The sequence below is a fragment of the Mytilus edulis genome, chromosome 1 (assembly GCF_963676685.1).
Source record: "Mytilus edulis chromosome 1, xbMytEdul2.2, whole genome shotgun sequence".
Lineage (NCBI taxonomy): Eukaryota > Metazoa > Mollusca > Bivalvia > Mytilida > Mytilidae > Mytilus > Mytilus edulis.
The window spans coordinates 108,741,310-108,763,957 of NC_092344.1; the positions used below are offsets into that span (position 1 = coordinate 108,741,310).

The 22,648-nt window shown below is 32.3% G+C and overlaps 1 protein-coding gene across 1 annotated transcript; it reads left to right on the forward strand.

Annotated features, from left to right (window-relative positions):
* The first annotated feature begins 1,191 nt into the window (after nt 1-1,191).
* LOC139499301 (zinc finger Ran-binding domain-containing protein 2-like) lies at nt 1,192-21,785 on the forward strand. The gene is made up of 9 exons (XM_071287972.1): nt 1,192-1,325; nt 10,760-10,812; nt 11,540-11,645; nt 13,731-13,813; nt 14,354-14,439; nt 15,303-15,464; nt 16,888-17,114; nt 18,022-18,111; nt 18,781-21,785. Exons 1-8 carry the CDS (start codon nt 1,273-1,275, stop codon nt 18,107-18,109), a joined length of 858 nt encoding a protein of 285 aa, XP_071144073.1. The 5' UTR covers nt 1,192-1,272; the 3' UTR covers nt 18,110-18,111; nt 18,781-21,785.
* The last annotated feature ends 863 nt before the right edge of the window (nt 21,786-22,648 follow it).

The following is a 22,648-nucleotide window of genomic DNA, read 5'->3' on the forward strand; positions in this document are numbered from 1 at the left end:
ACTTCGTTATAAAGACAGTACTAAGTGAGCTTACGGAGAAACTTTACAATAGCTAGTTCCCTATGTTAACGGGCAACATGGATTACGATCCCGGATACGTAGATCCGAAATAATGACATAGTTCTAAGACACACACAAGAAAGCCCCGTTATAGCTGGTGGAGGTAACCGAGTTCACAATGTTGACTGGATTTATGATGTACTCGAAATTGGGACGAATGTGCAAAGTAATGGCGAGTGCAGAAAGAAGAAACAATTTATGTTTTCATTCAAGTGAGACTAGCGGAGCAGTTCTGTTAAAATTAGACGAGAGATTAAAATAGGATGACTTTGTATATGCCATAATGTGATGAAGTGACTTGCTGTAAATATTTGTGAACTTTTGTGTCAGCTTATTTGTTTCTTTGTTTTACCAAACATGGATGTTAACGTTTATACGCGGCCTTCTCTGCATAGGTTGTTGAGTATTTAGGCTCTGGATATTTGTTATATTTCACTTCATGCAAACACACATAGGTGGCTGTATATAATATGACCACTGTTGGCCAAATGAACAGGGCATTTATCTGTGTTTTATTACGTGCTTTAGTGCTTTCAACACTACTGTCACTAGAATTTCTCGGACCGAATTTCTCCCTGATGTGTCAATGGAAATATTATTAATGTTAGTGGTCCTTTTTCTTGCATGATCTTTGGAATCGTTGCCCGTGGATGCTGTCATTTTGGATACTGACATTATATACAGTGATCTACAGTGAAGGCAACAGTAGTATACCGCTGTTCTATAGTCATAAAGCGATTAAGCGAAAACAAATCCAGGTTACAACTAAAACAGAGGGGAACAAATCAACTATAAGAGGATTTGTATACATAATAAACCCGATACAGGATACAGGATAATAAATTTAAGGAAGTATAGGATAGAAGTCTGTATCCTGTATCGGGTATATTGGTGAGCACTAAGTGAAATACTAAAACCAAGAAAATGCTTTTCAAATAATATATGATAAATAGCCAGTAACATTTGCTTATATACATATATTTCAATTATTAACGTGTTTAAAATTTTCAAATGTTTTATATTTACCATTAAACGTTGGATTTAGAGGTGTTGATATTATTTTATTTTTTTTTACAGTTTTAAAAAGAAATGAAAAATATTGATCGGAATCAAAAGACATAAATTTTATTTTTCAAGGTTACAAGCGGCAATCAGCACTCAGCAAGGCGTTTTGCAAGGACGAGCATTTGATAGCCATCTATTCACATAATAATGTCGTCGAGATTTAAACCTAATGAAGGCGACTGGATTTGCAACGATACCAAGTATATAATTTCATGCATTATTAGCAGAAAAACATCTATAGCATACGAATCTATGACAACTTGGCCACTGGAAAATCGTCCCACTCTTGCTTACCAACTCGCCCTGCATATGTAAAAGGGTAAAATCCCATCGGTCTCTAAAAACACCGCAAAGGACCTCCTTTGTGCACAAAGGAGCACAAAGGAGCACTGAGGACCTCAAAGAAGTTTAATAAGAGCACAAAGGACCTTAATTTCCCTTTAAATCATTAAAATATTATAATTCCTGAAGAAAAATGTAAAAAAATTAAAATATTTTCAATAAAAATTGCGATTTTTATGATGTACGATTTGGTATAATCACCGGTATCGGTTTGGAACCGACTTTATATCCGGGCTATATGATAGCTCATGTATGTGAATTTTTAAATAGTTTTAATATGATATTAATGATAAAAACGTCATTTATTATTTTTAATATTTTGTTGTAATATTTTTTAAGAAAAAAAATATGTATTAAGTTAAATTGGTATTAAAGTTGAAGATATACGAACTGCACAGTCATGTGTTCTGTAATGGGTACGGATATGCATAATATTACGACCCTTTTCTATAAGATTTTACTTAGTAATACATTCATGAATTAGAAAATATTGAGAAAACACAAAGTGACATATGATATAAATACAGACTGGGTAATAAACCGAACAAAAATAAAGCAAACATTGTTCGTCAAGATTTCGACTCGAGCATTAATAAGGATTGTTTCATGAAGACTTGATAGCACTTGGGATGAAAAAACGTTATAAATTCTTTACAGTTAATTATTAGCGTTAAAAGACTGTCTTTAAAAACAATTACATTCAGAAAATAATAAAATATGTATTTTTGAATTATAAATATATTTAAAAAAAACAAAAGAAAACTATAGACATATGCACAATAATAATATACCTACGGGTCTCGAGGCCAATACAGCAAACCTTGAATCTATACCAGTGCCAATACATAAACAGCCAATTTAAAACACTATAAAAACATAGTGTATTTTGAAGTTTATGAAATACGGATTGACAAATTTAAACTAATTACCTACCTTTATAATTATTGCCATAGTATTCCCTTTGTGCCTTTAGAAACGTTTTCGTCATAGCAATACTGACATATTACCATACATAAGAAAGCTAGCTGATGATGAAATATGAAAGCAAAACATCGGTATCCTTACATAATTTTCGTAGTTTTGGTAAAGTCTGTTATCTTAAAATATATTACAACAACAAAATATTAAGAATAATAATTGACGTTTTTATCATTTATATCATATTACAACTATATAAAATTTTACATACATGAGCTATCACTTTCCCGGATATAAAGTCGGTTCCAATCCGATATCGGTGATAACATCCAATCGTACATTATAAAAATCGCAATTTTTATTGAAATTATTTTATTTTTTTTACATTTTTCTTCAGGAATCAGAATATTTTTATGCTTTAAAGGGAATTTCAGGTCCTTTGTGCTTTTATCAAACTTTTTTAGGGTCCTTTGTGCTCCTTTGTGCAAAAAGGAGGTCCTTTGCGGTGTTTTTAGAGACCCAAATCCCATTGGACTCAGGTCTGACAATTCGTCCCTCTAATGAAAAGGGTTCAAGATCTCATGTAGTTGTAAAAAATATAATGGCCAGTGGCAGATCCAGATCTTTTCACAAGGAGGGGGCCTGCTGACTGACCAAAGGGGGTCCCGCTCCAATTATGCTTCAGTGATTCTGTAAGTGATAAATTTGTCCTGGTAAAATATGTCTGGGCGGACAATCATTACTAGTATAAAAAGTCCATGGTTACAGAATTTACTAGTATATTTAGTCCGATGTTAGCAGGGATCTCCATGGATGAAAATTGAACGATGGAGGAACTTTCACATCACAAACCGTGTCTACGCTGTACAGTGTAGCGCGATCAGAAGTATTTTATCCCTCTATACAAGGAATGGTGACATATATGTGATTCTTCCGGCGGAAGTCAAAATCTCCCGTTTTTAAGACCCTCTTCCGTCCCTCCCGTTAAAATTTGAAATCTTCCGCTTTTATAAAATGTCAACCTCGAAAAATTTTCAGTAGAAATTTTTGTTAACAAAATTGATACTCTGACAGAGAAAAAGTCAGAGAAACTCGAAATTGATATCGGAAAAGTCCAAGAAAAACGGAAGTTTCCTTTAACTGTTTTGATGTCAAACAGTGGGCCACAGACCACAATTAATTCCTCTATCAGTTCTTTATAACGTTTTGTATCATTAAAAAAATTGCACCATGCAGTTTTGTCAAATTTTTTGTGTGTGTAATGTATAGCCCTATTCCAAATATATATCCAAAATTCAGAAAGATTAATATTGTAGCAATCACTTTTACAAATTTAGCCAATACACATCCATACCCCTATTGACAAGTCAAGAGATGTTCCGAAAACTGTAAATATGACCTTTTTGCACTTGGCCTAATCACTCATTCCATATCAAAATCAGTTTAAATACAACATCCAAAAATTTATTTCACCTCTCTTCTTTCATTTCCACCCAAAAAAATCTAAGAAATGAGTGAGGAAGGGAAAGAAAAAAAATTAAGGAAAAATACACTCTAATTAAAAGGAACTATATTCGTGGACAACGAAAAGCGGGGTCATTAATTGTGGTCTTGGGCCAGTGAATAGCCTCGAGTGATCTATGAAGATGTTAAGGATTAGACTGTATATACAGCAATAAAAGAGTATTGGCAATTACCTGGTGATTAACTAGCAAGTTTAAGGCACATGCCTGGATGATTAAAAGTGAAATACTGACAATGGATTAATTTAAGTTGTATAAACAACGACTTTAATTGATGTGATGCTGTTAAAAACATTGAACAGTTATATTACATTTTACTTAACCTCAAGACAAATGTCTTAATGATCTCAAATATGATATGTATGCCTTCTACACTTGTGCAAAGCTGACTATGGCGACCCTTATGACTTGACCACACATATGGAGACAGCAAACCAGAAAGCTCACAACTCTATCAATGCAACACCACTGTTCAGTAGTGGTACCAAAATTGACAATGTAGATTAAGCAGAGATACTTTTTACCTACTATGTATGATGGCTGATTACTTTATCTTGAACTTTATATATAATAAATAAATATTAAAAAACCCTAAGCTTATCTTCTATTTCTATCAAGTAAAAATGGCTATGGAGTTATAGAATCATTAACAAAAAAGGAAAATATGCAGTTTAAACATATAAACTGTCAGTCGATAAAATCAAAAGTAGCTGACATCCACCAAGTAATTGACCAAGTCAAACCAGACATTATAGTAGGTACAGAATCCTGGCTTACGCCAGATATATGTAACTCCGAAATCTTCCCTAAAGACTTGTTCTGTATTTATCGTAAAGACCGGACGGGTCGTAAAGGAGGGGGTGTCTTCTTAGCAATATCAGTTGATATCTTGTCATCAGAACAACCAGAACTAGACACAAATTGTGAATTACTATGGGCAAAAGTAGATATAATTGGAGTAAAATCAATCTACATTGGGGCTTATTATAAACCACAGGAAAACGACACTGAAAGTGTCGCTGAACTAAGCAGATCATTACAAAGAATACCAACACACAGTAATATCTGGCTACTTGGAGATTTCAACCTCCCTAATTATGACTGGGTTAAACAAGAACTGAAACCAAATTGTAAATTTACAAATACATATAATAACTTTTTTGATATAATGAATGATCATAATCTTGAACAGGTTGTACATATACCAACAAGACAGGAAAACACACTAGATCTGTTTTACATAAACCAACCTTCACTCGTACAAAACATAAAAACACTACCAAGTCTCGGAACATCAGACCATGACATTGTCTTCCATGAAATGAACATCACAATGGGTAGAAAAAAGAAAACACCAAGGAAAATAAGTCAATACAAAAAAGCAGACTGGGACAAAATACGCATAGAAGTAAAAAAATTCCAAGACGAATACTTTTCTCTAACACTAACTAATAACACCACAGAAGAAAAGTGGACACTGATCAAAAACAAAATACAAGAAATAACAGACAAAAATATCCCATCAAAAATAATGAAACAAAAACAAGATATTCCTTGGTTAACACCAGAAATAAAGAGACTTATAAGAAAAAGAGACAGAATACATAAGAAAATAAAGGCAACAAAATCAGAAAAAAAATCGGATACCATCAAAAAGCACCGATCCTTAAAACACCAAGTACAACAAAAGCTTAGAACATCATATTGGAACTATATAGAAAACATTATAATTGAAGACAGCAAACTGAAAGATAGTAAACCAAGCAAAAAGTTTTGGTCATTCATAAAAAACCAAAAAAGTGAAAATATGGGTGTATCCCCACTAAAGGTAAACGGTATTACAAAAACAAACCCCCAAGATCAGGCTGAAGCACTAAACCATCAGTTTCACTCAGCATTTACCACACCAAAACCTTTGAAATTATCTCACATTTGTGAACTAAAATCATTAAAATCAGAAACACATAAATTCGAAATGAAGCAAATAAACATCACCCCAGAAGGAACATCTAAATTACTAAAAAACTTAAACCCATCAAAAGCAATTGGACCAGACAAGATATCACCTCATTTTCTAAAAGAAGTTCATCATGAAATCTCACCTATAATATCTGACTTGTTTAACTCATCAGTAAATACAGGCACAGTACCAAACGACTGGAGAGAGGCCTTGGTTACACCAGTTTTCAAAAAGGGAGCAAAATCTAAACCTGAAAACTATAGGCCCATCTCTCTAACCTGTATTCTTAGTAAATCACTAGAACATATAATTGTATCATCCATAATGAAACATCTAGACATTCACGATTTACTATACCCACTGCAGCATGGTTTTAGATCTAAAGTTAGCTGTGAAACACAACTTTTAACTTTTACACAGCAAATACTTGATTACATGGCAAACGGTAAACAAACTGACGTAGTTGTCATGGATTTTTCAAAAGCGTTTGATAAGGTGGACCACCAAAGACTTATCCTAAAACTGAAACGCATGGGAATTAATAACAAAACAACAAATTGGATAGAGGCATGGTTATCACATAGATCCCAAAAAGTGGTGGTTGACAGTCGCACATCAAATAGTTGTCCTGTATTGTCAGGCGTCCCCCAAGGCTCTGTTCTCGGGCCATGTCTGTTCTTAATTTACATCAATGACATGCCAGACAACCTCAAAAGTAATGTTCGCCTCTTTGCAGATGACACTATTGTGTATCTAACAATTTCATCATTAGATGACTGTCACACCCTTCAATCAGACCTACATAAACTGGAAAAATGGGAGCAAGAATGGCTTATGTCCTTTAACCCAGACAAATGTGAAATCATCCACATAACAAGAAAACATAAACCTATCATCTATAACTACACATTACATAATCATATTCTAAAATCAACAAACAAAGCAAAATATCTTGGCGTCTCCATCACAAAAGACCTGACATGGAACTCTCATATAAATGACATCACCAACAAAGCAAACGCATCACTGAGATTTATTAAAAGAAATGTAAAAACAAACAGCATAAAAACAAAAGAACTGGCTTACAAAACATACGTAAGACCAAAAATAGAATACTGTAGTGTCGTCTGGGACCCGTGGCAGAAACAACAAATAAATAAAATTGAAATGGTACAGAGAAGAGCTGCCAGGTATACACTCAACCAATACAGCTATCAAAGCAGTGTAACAGCCATGCTTGAACATCTAAGATGGCCAACATTACAACAAAGAAGAAATCTTGCATCCGTCACCATGCTATATAAAATCCAACACCAATTAGTCTCCATCCCAGTAAATACATACCTAATACCATCTAAGGAATATAAATTTATACAGCCATTCTCTCCCACAAACTATCATTTATATTCATTTTTTCCTAGAACAATAAGGTTGTGGAATTCCCTACCATACCAAGTAGCCTGTAGCCCAGACTTAGAAGCTTTTAAGTCTGGTGCAAAACCACATATGTACTGCTAAACCAAACCATGTTTTTATCTATATACAAAAAAATTAAAAAAAAAATGTTTTTTGAAATTAATGTAAATATGTTTAGTTAATTTGTTTCCCTAGTATGTGCCTTCTTGTAATCTTCAACATATTGAAGTTAAGAAGTATTATGTAGATAGAACACCAAAAAACCATTGCGTACGTCGATAAAAATGTCGATAAAAAATCTCCAGTTATGAGGCCCAAACTCCAGCTGAAAATTTCCAAATCTCCAGTTGTGGCTTGACAACTCTGTCACATGTCTGTGGTGAACATGCTAAATCATTGCTTATTTAAATTATATTTATTTGAATTTTCATTATAGAATTAGATGTATCAATATTTTCATTTATTGCCGTTTTTAACCATTCAATTAATGCCAAGTCTTCATGGTCCCCCTTTAGTCGAGAATGACCAAAAGCTGTCATGAAGGTCCCCATGTACATGATGTAGATTTCTTGTATTTTTGGTAATTGTTATGGGGTTAAAAATCAAATGATGTGGAGCTTATTTTTCATGGACAGTTGTCATATTCAGAACCCATTACCGGTATGGCTGATTTGCAGCAACAACAAAACGATTCGTACATGTTATGTAAAAGGTTAAAGAGATTTGTAAAGCAAACATTGACAAATGAAAACGTTATTAATGACTTTATCTGTCAAATTGATGCTGTGCAACATGCATCTTTCGAGTCTGAATAGAAACCGGAAATGCGAATGTATCAATTTGATTGTAATATACGAAATGAATTCGGAATTACGATACGATATTTCTTTACAGGAAATATTTAAGTTTTTACTTTTAAACTTTTAAAGTAATTCTAAATTATCGTTACAGCAGTATTCAAGTTATTTGCAATGAAATAATATTTACTGTTTTGCGTCTTATTTTGTACTTCTTAAAAAAGGGGGATGCTGATTGCGTAAGTCAAAATAAAGCACGTGTTCGACTTGTTAAACTGTTTTCTTTGTAACTGGATTATTAATTTTTTTATTTAATTTAAATTATCATAATCATTTGATTAATTCGACAAATGGATCGTCTATCCTCAGATAGTATTCTCCTGTGTGGTTTGTTGATCTACCTGTACAAGCTCAGGTACAAGTGATTAGCGATCTTAATCCGGATATCCCTCAGGCGTTAGAACTGTATTGGATTATAACATAAAAAGCCTAAGGGTTATGCAATTACATGCATTTGATTATAATTGATAAAAAAATGGCGTCGGGCTGCAAAAAACGATGAAGTTTTTAACGATGGCGGAAGACAATTTAACGATGGCGCAAGTCATTTGACGATGGCGCAAGACATTTGAACGATGGCGGGGCGCCATCGTTAAACAGGCCATGGAGATCCCTGATGTTAGTAATATATGTCCCCAGACTAATTTTCCTAGGTAATCAGGTTCTTTAAAATCATATAATAAATCCAATAGACAACTTTCGAGTTCGATGCATTTCCGTCAAAAACTCTGGTTTTAGTGAACGTCATTTGTGCGTTAGCATGCTGTGCGTTAAGGGGCTTTGTCACTTCCGTTCCAACGTTGAGCGAGTGGTTGGAAAACTATAATTCTATATTGTACCAATTATTCGGCAAATTGAATTCTCAAAATTGACAATCAGCTTTGCTGTCATTAGGGAATTGTCATTAAGTACCTACAGAACAACCATTATTTCTTGTTTATCCTGCACAATGACTATCACTAAGACGCTTGATGAACGTAAATAGTGCAGGGATACAGGCAAAATGACTTCATAAAGGCGCATATAATTGACGAGTTTTTTCCGGTGACGGATGAACTCGAAAGTGGTCTATTACATATAAACCATGGAAATTTGATTTATAAATGTTATGTTTAAGTAATGTTTAAGAGTTGCATAGTTATATTTTTGATAAAATTCATGTCCCCAGACTAATTTTCCTAGGAAATCATGTCCATGTCATTAATAGTCCTAAGTTAAAATGTCCATGCCCTTAATTTTAAAAGGTGAATATAAATGTAATAATGTATGTTTTGATATTGCTAAAGACAAAACGAAAAAGTTGTGTATCAATCTGTTAAATAAAATTTGTCTCCAGACTAATTTTCCTAGGAAATCATGTCCATGTCATTAATAGTTCTAGGTTAAAATGTCCATGCCCTAATTCTAAAAGGTGAATATAAATGTATAATATGTTTTAATATTGTTAAAGAGTTGTGTATCAATTTTTTAAATAAAATTTATGTCCCCAGACTAATTTTCCTAGGAAATCATGTCTATGTCATTAGTATTCCTAGGTAAAAATGTCCACGTCTTTTATTATAAAAGGAAAATGTTATAAGTAATGGGAACTCAATATTCATGTTTTAATTAGGTTATACAGAAAATGTCCTTCATTTTACTTGGAAAAAAATAAGGGCAATGAAGGGAATTTTCCAATCTTATCTAACATTTTTTTCATCTATTAAATATTTTAAATATATTTTATGATATAAGTAGCGACTTCTTTGCCCTAGTTGCCTGGTAGCGTGAGCCCTGTAATCAACCAAATTTTTCCCATAAAAGGGGGGCCCAGCCAGTATTATAATCACCAATTACAAGAGATCCAGGGTTAAATCCCGCTGAATAAAGGTCTGCCAACTTGCCCTGGACACTTATCATGCTTATGAAAAATAGAAAAACCATGATGAATTAGGCATGACATCTCTTCCCACTTTTAACTTTTGTTAGCATAGACAGTGAAAAAAGATGCAATCTCATTGAATATAGGCCTAGGTCTGCCAACTTGTGATTAGGAGTTTTATCCCATTGATTAAATAAAAGAATTCAGCTGTACTGAATAAAGGCCTACCATCGCACTCCACTTTTGAATAAAGAAGAATTAAATGTCAGAATACTTATTGTCATCTAATTTATGGATTCTGCAGGTTCTAAATGTGTATTACAGAGAAATATTTAATACTTAATGGCGATTAATTTCAAATATGAGAGATGGAATTTTACAGTGTTACATGTTATTAAATATGAATTATTTGTTTACCAGGTAAATAACAACATGTTCTAATGAATTTGAATTGACACCTTTTAAGCTTGTACACAAGAAGTGATTATGTTGTTATTTACCTGGTTACTATACCCAGGAGGCTGGAATCTTTGAAAACAATTAATATTTTTCAATGGTACAAACGATATCTTGCTGTGGTATTTGATTGTTTGTCAATTATTTTGTCAATATTCCCTATAGCACTGACATGTATATGGTTTTCTTTTGCAGAATAAATTTTTTTCTCAACTATTTGTTGATTATGAAACTTAAAGTTATATGTCATGTATATATTAAATGTATATCAGTATATGTAACTGCAATATCTATATTACAGATGTGGAAATGTCAACTTTTCCAGAAGAACTCAGTGTAACAAATGTGGCAAAGGTAATTTATAATTTTTACTTACTTTTCATTGACTGACATAACTGACATAATTTGGTATACAGTTGTCCATCCATCTGCATATTAAGCATTTCTCATCAGTTGCATGGCATTGTCTGTCGTGGTCTGTTAACTTTTACAAAAAATCTTCATCTGAAACTACATGACCAAATCTGACTAAACTATTTTCAGACACAAGCATCATTTGATATTCATTTGACTGATGGATGACATGGTTTAGAATAGAACATAGGGTAACATTCAAGCTTCTTCTATTATCTTGCAAACCACAATACACAGATAAAATCTGATCTATTTTTTGTTTGTTCAAATCGTAATTGTTTGACAAATTCATATAGGAATTATTACCCTTAAATGAAAAATTGTACTGTCACTGTTATTAATTTATAGATCTGCAGTGCACTTCCTGTTTAAAATACTTTGAATTTATATGATACACCTATAGAGCATGACATTTCTCTAACTATATAAAAGAATGATTCATTATTTGATCTTGAACTTTTTATGATGAGTTGAGCTGTGTTTTCATCAGCCTTCTGCTTTGAAATTTCCAATAGGTTTAGTCCATTAAGTTAGTTCATACATGTATATATGATCAACAGGCAAATTTTCATGTACAGAAAACACAGACCAGTTTGCAAGACTGAGAGCAGAGTAAATGAAAAATTGTTTAATTTGAACTACTGTAATATTTCATTTCTTATTACAGACAAGAAAGAGGGATTGATTTTTAAGAAGGGAGGAACAGAAATTGGAAAAGGATTGGCAGAAAAAAGTAAAGGTTTATTTAGTGCTGATGACTGGCAGTGTAAAAGGTAAAAAGAATGGTGCTAAAAAAACCTGCTCATATACATACAGTGTATAAGGGATTTTATCAGTGTTGATTGTGTATAAGTGATTTATAAGTGTTGATTGTGTATAAGCTATAAAGGAGATAGTGAATTTTGGGTCTTGTTTGGTCTGGTAAATTCACCAAAAATAAAAGAAATATTAAATATCATTACTAATCACACTTTTAAAATTTTTCTTACTGTACCTTTGGTTTTGAATTAAATCATTTGTACAGCAACCCCTTTATTTCCTCGACATTTTTGTAAAGTTTACAATTACTAGATTGCTCTTAGTATTCTTATTGTTTCTCATAAATTTTGATACAATTTAGATAACAATTCTACGCTGCTTTTTGAGAGTAAACCATCTGAAATAATCATATCATCTGACTCCTAAAACAATTGGTATACAATGATGGGAAAGTTTGTCTCGCCATTCATCCTGTAACTTTAATCCATCTTAAACCCCTAAACCTGTTATTAGAATTTATTGAAATTTTCTCAGAATCTTGGTCATATAATGCCATTGTGCACCATATCTGCTTTTTATTGGAATTATTGAGGAGATTTTCTTTACCAGAGGCTCAATATATCATTTTGTGAGCATAGCAGTACTCATAATTCATATTAATTTTGTGTATTTTATATGCTATCCAATTAAAATGTGTCAGATCATTTATGAAAAGAGTTGTAAATTCTAGCAACTAGCATTTCCATCAAAAAGTATGGACCAAAAAGATCACAAAGTTATTTGATTCCAGATTTTACAATGGTGTAAATAAATTAATGTCAAGCTTATTTTTAGGTCACCTAGCCTGAAAGGCCAAGTGAGCTTTTCTCATCACTTGGTGTCCGTCGTCTGTCGTCATTAACATTTTACATTTCAAACTTCTTCTAGAGAACCACTAAATGGAACGAAACAAAACATGGCATGGATGATCCTTATGAGGTGCTGACCAAGTGTTGTTACTTTGTAGCCGATCTATCATCCAAGATGACTGCCAGCGGGGGACTTGTTTAACATAGAACCCTATGGGAAATGCATACAAATGACTTCTTTTAGAGAACCACTGAATGGAATGTAACCAAACATGGCATGAATGTTCCTTATGAGGTACTGACCAAGTGTTGTTTCTTTGTAGCCGATCCATCATCCATCATTCAAGATGGCCGCCAGCAGGGGACTTAGTTTAACATAGGACCCTACGGGAAATGCATACAAATGACTTCATTTAGAGAACCACTGGATGGAATGAAACAAAACAAAGCATGAATGTTCCTTATGAGGCGCTGACCAAGTGTTCTTACTTTTTAGCCGATCCATCATCCAAGATGGCTGCCAACAGGGGTCTTAGTCTAACATAGGACCCTATGGGAAATGAATACAAATGACTTCTTTTAGAGAACCGCTGAATGGAATGAAGCCAAACATAGCATGAATGTTACTTATGAGGTTTTGACCAAGTTTTTTTTACTTTGTAGCCCATCCATCATTTAATATGGCTGCCAGCGGGGGACTTAGTTTAACATAGGACCCTATATGAAATGCATACAAATGACTTCTTTTAGAGAACCACTGAATGGAATGAAACCAAACATAGCATGAATGTCCCTTATGAGTTGCTGACCAAGTGTTGTTACTGTGTAGCCGATCCATCATCCAAGATGGCCACCAACGGGGGACTTAGTTTAACATAGGACCCTATGGAAAATACATACAAATTTCTTCTTTTAGAGAACCACTGAATTGAATGAAACCAAACATGTTTGTTCCTTTCCTTTTGAGGTGATGGCCAAGTGTTGTTACTTTGTAGCCAAATTTTATCTTTTTTTTATATAATTTCAAAAACCCAAGAAAAGTTAGGTGAGTGATACGGGCTCTTGAGAGCCTCTAGTTTTACTGTGAAGTTGCAATTGTTGATTTATAGAGTTCTAAGTCATTTTTCAAACAGAACAATTGAATTGTTCATGTAAAAAAAATATATATATATACTTTTAAGCATATACATGTATACACATTTTCAAAACAATCCAGACTGAGCGAAATGTAACAAAGTCAGTATTTTGTAGTTGTGGGAATGTAAACTGGGCCAGAAGAATGACATGCAATTTATGTAATGCTCCTAAGTATGGAAAAACAGAGCAAAGAACAGGTACAATAAGTTTGTTTTGTTTTCACATTTTCTGCTAGAACGTTAGACATTTTGAAAAACTATATCTAAAAGAAATATTATACATGAAGACAAAGTTCTGTGTGTCTTACCATAAGTTGATTGAACATCAGTTTTGTGTATTTTACTTACAAGCAAGCTGTATTGTTCATCCATAAACATGAATTGTAATCTTGTATAATTTGATTTACTAACACATGTATTAGTATTGATCTATCATAATTATAGCCAGTGTGTAGTTTTAGATTTTTCACTTATATAGGTATTGATTATGTATGATTTCACAATATTTGGTTTATGTCAAGTGTTTTACTGCAAAAGATGTTCATCGTTTTTTTTTCATTTTTTTTCATTTTTTTTCTTTCTTCTGTATTTGGCATTTGGGACCTCTTGCTGTATTTTCTGTCTGTGTTTTAGGGTTTTTCATAGCACATATATTACTTGGATTATCCATATCTTCAATTATTCAAAGGATTACAGCTTTGAAATATGCAATACTGATTTAATGTGTGTGTTTTGCAGGATTTGGAGGAGGTTATATGGAGAGGGATGAGGTTGTTGAGTATGTACACAGGGATGTTGAAGAAGATGATTCTTTAGTTGATGAGGTTATTTTTTTTTTTATCTATGAAACTTTTATTTATAATTCTTATTTTAATCTTGCCTGTAACTATTCACTGAGAGCGCGACATAGGGATTGATTTTCCAGTGATGGTGTCAACAATTGATAAGTTTTATGCTTAAGTTATTTAAATAGCAACTACTTCATTGCTATTTAATTAAAAGTTGCATTACAATCAGTACATATCAGTTTGATATTGACGATCATTTTGAGGCTCTGCTCCCTGGGACATAGTCCAGTGACTTTGAATTAAGTCATTTTGAGGCTCTGCTCCCTAGGACATAGTCCAGTGACTTTGAATTAAAGTCACTTTGAGGCTCTGCTCCCTAGGATATAGTCCAGTGACTTTTAATTAAAGTCATTTTGAGGCTCTGCTCCCTAGGACATAGTCCAGTGACTTTGAATGAAAGTCATTTTGAGGCTCTGCTCCCTAGGACATAGTCCAGTGACTTTGAATTAAAGTCATTTTGAGGCTCTGCTCCCTAGGACATAGTCCAGTGACTTTGAATTAAAGTCATTTTGAGGCTCTGCTCCCCGGGACATAGTCCAGTGACTTTGAATTAAAGTCATTTTGAGGCTCTGCTCCCCGGGACATAGTCCAGTGACTTTGAATTAAAATCATTTTGAGGCTCTGCTCCCTCGGACATACTCCAGTGACTTTGAAGTAAAGTCAAATTATTTTACTCTCTAAATTTATATACAGAATCTATATATACATTTAAACTTCTCATAGTGATGTAACTCAAAATGTCTGATCAGTTATTTTAAGATATTTATTCATATTTGTACATGTAATTCATTTGAATACAATTGTGAATGTTGACTTATTGCATTTTTGTTGTTGGTTAGTTTGGTAGAAAGAAAAAGAAAAGAAATTCTATTGAAACCAAGGTAATTGAACCAGAACCAAAGCATGAAGAAAATGAGGAACAAGAGGTAGAGGAGGAGGATGAAGAAGAGGATGATGACGATGATGAGGATGTATCTAAATACCAGCTAGATTCTGATGAGGTTAGATTTCTAGTATGTTAAGAATGTTTGCTTCTCTTATTTTTGACTCTTTGTCAGAAATTCAAAATCCTGTAAGTTATCCGTGAGATGACAATAAGAAATTTGCCTGCTAATCCCTTTTTTAGCTTATATCTCAAAAACCAAAGCATTTAGAGCAAATCTGACATGGGTAAAATTGTCTATCTGCCCTGAAATTTTCAGATGAATCGGACAACCATTGTTAGCTGCCCCTGAATTGGTAATTTTAAGGAAATTTTGCCGTTTTTGGTTTTTATCTTGAATATTATTATAGATAGAGATAAACTGTAAACAGCAATAATGTACAGCAAAATAGGACCTAAAAATAAGTCTATTTGACCAAAATGGTAAATTGACCCCTTAAGGATTTATTTTCCTTTATAGTCAATTTTTTAAATTTTCATAAAGTTTGTAAATTTTTACTAACATTTTCCACTGTAACTACTGGGCCAAGTTCATTATAGAAAGAGATAATTGTAAGCAGCAAGAATGTTCAGTAAAGTAAGATCTACAAACACATCACCATCACCAAAACACAATTTTGTCATGAATCACGAATTTAAGAGCTTCTAGTTTCATTTCATTTATTTATTACATGTAATATTTAAAAGTTTAAAAGGCCATTCTTGAAGATCTCATAAAAAATCCTTGTTATTTCTTCATTTTTGTAGAAAAAGTGAAATTATACCTCATACATATTTTGCATTTATCTTGCCCATCATTTTGTCTGTCAGCTCTTTCAACAAATATTACTGTCACATTTTCTCAGGTAATACTAATCAGAATAATTTCATATTAGCTCATTAGATGAGTTGCAATATTTCAGCACTTTTCAGATCTGCCAGAATACCACTTCCTGTTTGAAAATACTTTGAATTTTCCAATATGTTGAATGAATATAACATTTTTCATCACACATATTTTCTAAACTACTGAACAGAAATAATAAATAGAATGGCACAGTCAGACTTTTCTGATACTTATAATTGTGTTCAAGGTTATACTTTACATGGTGACATGTGCATTCTTGTTATCTTTGTAATTTAGTTTAGTTTATATGATGTATCACCAGTCCAGTAGTCAACACTTCGGTGTTGACATGAATGTCAATAATGTGGTAATTTTTATAAATTTCCTGTTTACAAAAAATAGAAATTTTCGAAAAACTAAGGATTTTCTTATCCCAGGCATAGATTACCTTAGCCGAATTTGGCGCAACATTTTGGAATTTAGGATCTTCAATGCTCTTCAACTTTGTACTTGTTTGGCTTTATTAATATTTTGATATGAGCGTCACTGATGAGTCTTATGAAGACGAAACACTTGTCTGGCATACTAAATTATAATACTGGTACCTTTGATAACTATATGCAATTAGAATATAACCCTTTATCAATTAATACAGGATGATGATGATGGTGGTGATGCAAGCAAATATGACCTAGAAGGAAGTTCTGATGAGGACGGCAAGAAAAGTAAATCATCATCAAGGTCATCGTCAAGGTCATCTAGATCTAAATCACGCTCATCATCAAGATCAAGCTCATCGTCTTCCTCTTCATCAAGGTCAAGGTCTAGATCAAGGTCATCATCAGGGTCAAAAAGAAAAAGAAGTGGAAAGTCCAGGTCAAGGTAACAGTAGGGTTACATTGGTAAAGGTTAAAAGGTCATTATCAATTTACGTACTATTATTGTATGTGATCTATATGTATAGTAAGCAAAGGGTATCATATGATTCACAGGTAAGTAAATGTATACACACAGGACCTTAGTATAAACAATATTTTAGATATTTATACCCCCTTTAAAAAAGTGAGTTATGCTGGTTAACTCTGTCCATCTGTCAGTCCGTCCATCCATTTAATGAATATTTTTCAGAGCATCTTTCTAAGGAACTACATGGCAAGGATTTCTGAAGTTTGGTTTCAGGGTTTATACGAGTCAGCTATAACATGTGATGGGTTTTCAGATTCATCACTCAACAACCTACTGTTAACCTTATACTTTAAGCTGGGTGGGGTATCATTAGTAAGCAGTAGCTCACAGATTAACTTGTTAAAATCTGTATTTACTTCCAAATACTTGTGTGTAACTAACAAATCCACTAGTATGACTGACATTTGAAATAGCACTTCACTCAAGTTAATTCACCATTGCTAGTTCTAAAAGTTCTCTTTTAGGATTAAAGTTGAAGTACAAAACTTCAGTTGTCTTTAATCTTATCTATAAGTGAAAAGTATCTTTGAATAAAAATTAAATAAAAATTTAATTATATTTTTCTTTGAATATATGAATGGCAGGTTGAAATTTAATATTTTTAGAGAGAGAAAAAACTGACCTATAACATTTATGTTCATTCTTAAATTTTCTATTTTAAGAGAAAAAAATAACTTGTAACAGTAACTTTTATGTCCATTCATAATATATTGTATATAGTGAATGTATCTTTCTTAGAAGTTTCTTTTTTTTTTTTTCTTTAAATGAGTTGAATATTTTATTTGTTTGAATATTTTCATTGTTTGAATATTTTCTCCCTCAGGTCAGGATCACCTAGTCCTAAAACACGCAGACGGTCAAGATCAAGATCATCGTCATCTGAGAAAAGAAAATCTGGATCAAGGCGGTAGAGGTTTGGTGATAAAATGTGTCTTTTGAAAGGACATATGTTCAGCTGAATTTATTATTCTTTTCTATATATATAGATATGTTTATTTAATGTTATTATGAGTTAAGCCTAATGATTGTAATACATATGAGAAATTATAAAGTTTTAGATAAAATATGTCATTCTTAAAAATTATATACAAGACAAAACCAAAACGAAAATTATTGATCAATAAAATAATGGCAGAAGACCAAGGATCAAACAATGAATGATGAACTCAAATGTGAGATAAATAGTTCCTGCATGTGTTATGGACACAAAACAAGAGCAGAGATTGGTTCATATTGCAATTTAGTTTTAAACGATGAAGTTAAATTTTAATATCTTGGTTAGCTGGTTTAATAGTTCAGGAAATTGATTTTAAAGTAAAATTTTCCTGCTTCACATTTAAGTTTCATAAGTACAAAAATGTACTAGATCAATTCTGTGGCAGTATACACACAAGTTTGAAAGTCTAAATGTTGTAATTATTATGTGAAGTTAATTTAAGCACACCAACTATTACCAAGAAGAGCCTATTTTCAATTAAAGTACATTTATAGATGACGAGAGAAAATCATTATAATGATAATTTGCTTTAAGTTTAGAACAATTATAACTAGTTTTTAAGAAAAATTTCATTTTTCTTTTTAGATAGTATGAAAGTTAACAGCTCAAAATTGAAAGAACCAGTGACATTATTGGAGAATAATATCAAAGAAGCTTTGTTGTCTTATTGTTGAAATGACCAGTTATAAGTTTAAAACGACATTTGCCATTTTAATATGCAATAATATTACCGGTATCCTTTTCCTCCATACTTATAACTATACAGTTTTCTTTATTTGTGTGGGTTGTTATGATGTTGACAACCAGCTTTAGATATCCATTCTTATATCGTAACAGCTTTGACCATTTGTGAAAAAGGGGGATAATTGTTAAAAAAAAACCCTACTTATTTCCCTTTACTTTATTGGGTATAATTACAATATGTTGCTTGCAATTTTCTTAAAAACCTGAAACTTTGAGCAATATTTTTTTTCTCTTGGAAAATGGTTGTCATTTAAATGAAACCAATAACTCTTTAAACTTACTTAATCAGAACGGAAAGATTTATAATCAATTAATCTAAGTATTTTTTAACAGGGAATTTTAAAACTTGTAAAAAATTGTATAAGCAAGTTATTTATAACAATTTTTAGTGATTTGGTATGTACATGTTGATATGGTTTTGTAGATACACTACACATTTCTTGTGGAGTAGTTTTTTTACATTATATTGCATATTTCACTACATGAATTAAATTGTTTTTCCAATGAATATATAGTATATATTTTATTGCATTGTATTGAGAATACGCTCTGATTGCTAAATTATTATGTTTAATTAGGTGTGGTAAGATTAATTTAGATAGACAGAAATTCATGAAATCAAAACCTCACCTGATCAAGTTTTAGTCATAGGTATGAAATACATAGTTGGTCTGTAACTGGTCAATATACTAAACTAAATTAGTTCAAGATCTGCAAAGCATAGTGAAAAAGAAGTTGGAATAATATAAAGTTTTCTAAATCAATAACTCATAATTCTGTTGGAGAGGTGTTTGTCAAAACCAAAATCCAAACTTGATCTGCTACTCATTATTGGATTGCAACTGAATAAAAATAAGTTACATATTTGAAGGAATTGCAAGGAAAGTGAAAACAAGTGATACATTTCATTAAAATAAAAATACTAAAGAACAGACATCATTGTCAAGGTATGTCATATATCTATTGGCAGGGACAGAAATAATATCAATTTACTGTCAACATTTGTATCTTTGTCCCTAAAAATGAAATAACCTTTCCATGAATGAAAAAATAAGTCTTGACGGCCAATCAATTTAATAATTTCAGGGGATATTACCTGTTTCCAAAAAGTCACACACAAGACATGATCTAAAATAAAATAAACATGGTTAGGTGAAAGAAAAATGCTGTCAGACACGCTTTGATTTACTATAATAAAAATATGAATATATTTACTAGAGTATAATTGTTTTGTAATTTTGTCATACACATTATTGTCTGTCTAATTATGATTGTTTTATTATATATTTTTGTTACATTTGTTTAATGAGTGACATTTTTACCAGTAATATATAGACCTACATAGATTAGAGATATGACATGTGTTAAGTAACTGATCTAGTTTTTAGAGTGAGGGGATGTTTAGGTCAGACTGTTCACCAAGTGTTCATTTGTAGAAAGAATGGTTCTTGACAATAACCTAGCTCAAGGGATACAGAACTATAGCTCACTTGAATCATTTTGAACTTTAGAATGAAGATCAGAATTGTTCAAGGAACTGTTCTTTTATTGCTGTATTTTACTAAGTATTAATTTATGTCAACAAATGTCATCTTTCAAAGGTATGGAATTGTCAAAATGCATTTACTTTAACATCTCTATAGCAGATTTTTTCTTGTTATTGGATTGAAGCTGTTTAGATTGTGTTTTAATTATATTATGAAAGTAGATTTTGGCTCATTTTGTATTGTTTTTTGAGCATTTTATATTTTAAGAATAATATTTTTGGTGCTGCAAAAAGGTAGGTATTGAAAAGGATTGTTTTGATTTCAAATTATGTAAAAAAAAAATGGTAAGTGTTATTTGTATAAAAGGAGGTGGTACATGTATTTGATTAAATTGTTGATGAAACTTAGTGACACAACAAAACCAAGAGACATTTGGAGGTAAATATATGTTCTTCAATGACAAAGTTACCATACTATTTGTCCATCTCTGAATCACTCTTTTTATAAGCAAGATAAGATCAGTTTTATGAGCAGATTTTGATGACTATATAGACTACACAGGGGTGGATCAAGACTTTTTACGAAGGGTGATGTTTCCAACCAAGGATAAGTCCCCATTCAAAAGCATTGATTGTAAAAAACTGGGGGTTCTCATTCGACCCCCAGAACCAGGGGACCAGGGGTCAGTTTTTAAATGAAACTTTTTTTTTAAGAAATCTGAATGAAAAGGTATGAACAAGTATTCATGAAGTAAAAAATAATGTGAACATTTCAACCATGGTTTTAAATATTTCATTTAGTTTGCACATGGTAAGGACCCAGATTATTTGAATCTATTTAATACAACAGTAAGACCAATATTGGTAGGATAGTCAGCCGCTATTCTCCAGATCATAAAACTAATATTATTTGATGCTTCTGGTAAGTGACTGTTCCAGTCTGCAGTAATATTTGTATGTAATGCTATTGGTAAGTAAATGTATCCTAGTCTGCAGCAATACTTTTGTATGTAATGCTATTGGTAAGTAAATGTATCCTAGTCTGCAGCAATACTTTTGTATGATGCTAGTAAGTGACTGTATCCCAGTCTGCAGTAAAACTTGTATGTAATGCTATTGTTTAGTAACTGTTTCCAAGTCTCTAGTAATACTTGTGTGTGATTTTATTGGTAAGTGACTGTATCCCAGTCGGACAATGTGATTGTTCTAGGTGATTTAGTTGTCTGCACATTTTTTTACTGCTTAATTTTGCATGCATTGATGAATTTGTCGATCATTAATGAAATAACTGTATTTTACATGTGCCAGAATTAATAACTGTATTTAGACAATAATAATCAAATAAACTATTTGAATTAGATCTTCTTTGGAATGAATTGTAGTGAGGTTTTAGATTCTCTTCAGCAATCATAAACCAGAGTTCTTCCCAAATAAGTTTGATGCAAGAAAATTGGTTGAAGTAAATTTTATTCAATTAATTGCTACACTAATTTTGTAGATGCTCCTGTTGTTATACACCAAAAAATGTTCATACAAGTTCAAGATTTTGGATTCTGTGACTCATGACCTAGTGATTTTGTATTGTAGCATCAGAATTTTTCTCTTGTTTAGCAAATTTTTACAGGAAGCTGTGTATTAAATTGTCAAAAAAAAACTATACTTTTAGTTCTTCATCAGTATACTTACGAAGATGTGGTATGATAACCATGAGACAACTCTCAACCAGAGACCAAATTACTTGAAATTTAGCAACCACATGCGACCATACTGACTTAAACAATGAGCAAAACTCGTACCACATAACAAGCTTTAAAAGACCTTGAAATGACAAAAAGTCTTGGAAAACGTTGTTTTTATTGTCGAGATAATGATTTTAGTTGCAGAAAGCTCAACATAGGGATAGTGATTTTGCAGCAACGTTAACTTACTTCTTAAAAGCTTTATATTTTAGAAGTTGGAAGACCTGGATGCTTCATACTTGTATATAAATGACTCATGTTACGAAGTTTCTGTCTGTCACATGTCCATTGTCCTTGACCTCATTTTCATGGTTCAGTGACTACTTGAAAAAAAAGGTTCAGATTTTTTGTAATGTTAATTTTGTGTCTTATTATGAGTTATAGGATAACTATATTTGGTATGTGCATACCTAGCAAGGTCTGCATGCCCGTCACACAGATTTCACTTGACCTCTACCTCATTTCATGGAGCAGTGAACAAGGT

Bases quoted from the DNA above. Each gene is read 5' to 3' on its own strand.
- LOC139499301 (XM_071287972.1), top strand. From the start codon at position 1,273: ATGTCGTCGAGATTTAAACCTAATGAAGGCGACTGGATTTGCAACGAT. The intron at 1,326-10,759 runs GTATATAATTTC...TCTATATTACAG, and splicing joins TGGATTTGCAACGATACCAA to ATGTGGAAATGTCAACTTTT. The intron at 14,440-15,302 runs GTTATTTTTTTT...GTTGTTGGTTAG, and splicing joins ATGATTCTTTAGTTGATGAG to TTTGGTAGAAAGAAAAAGAA.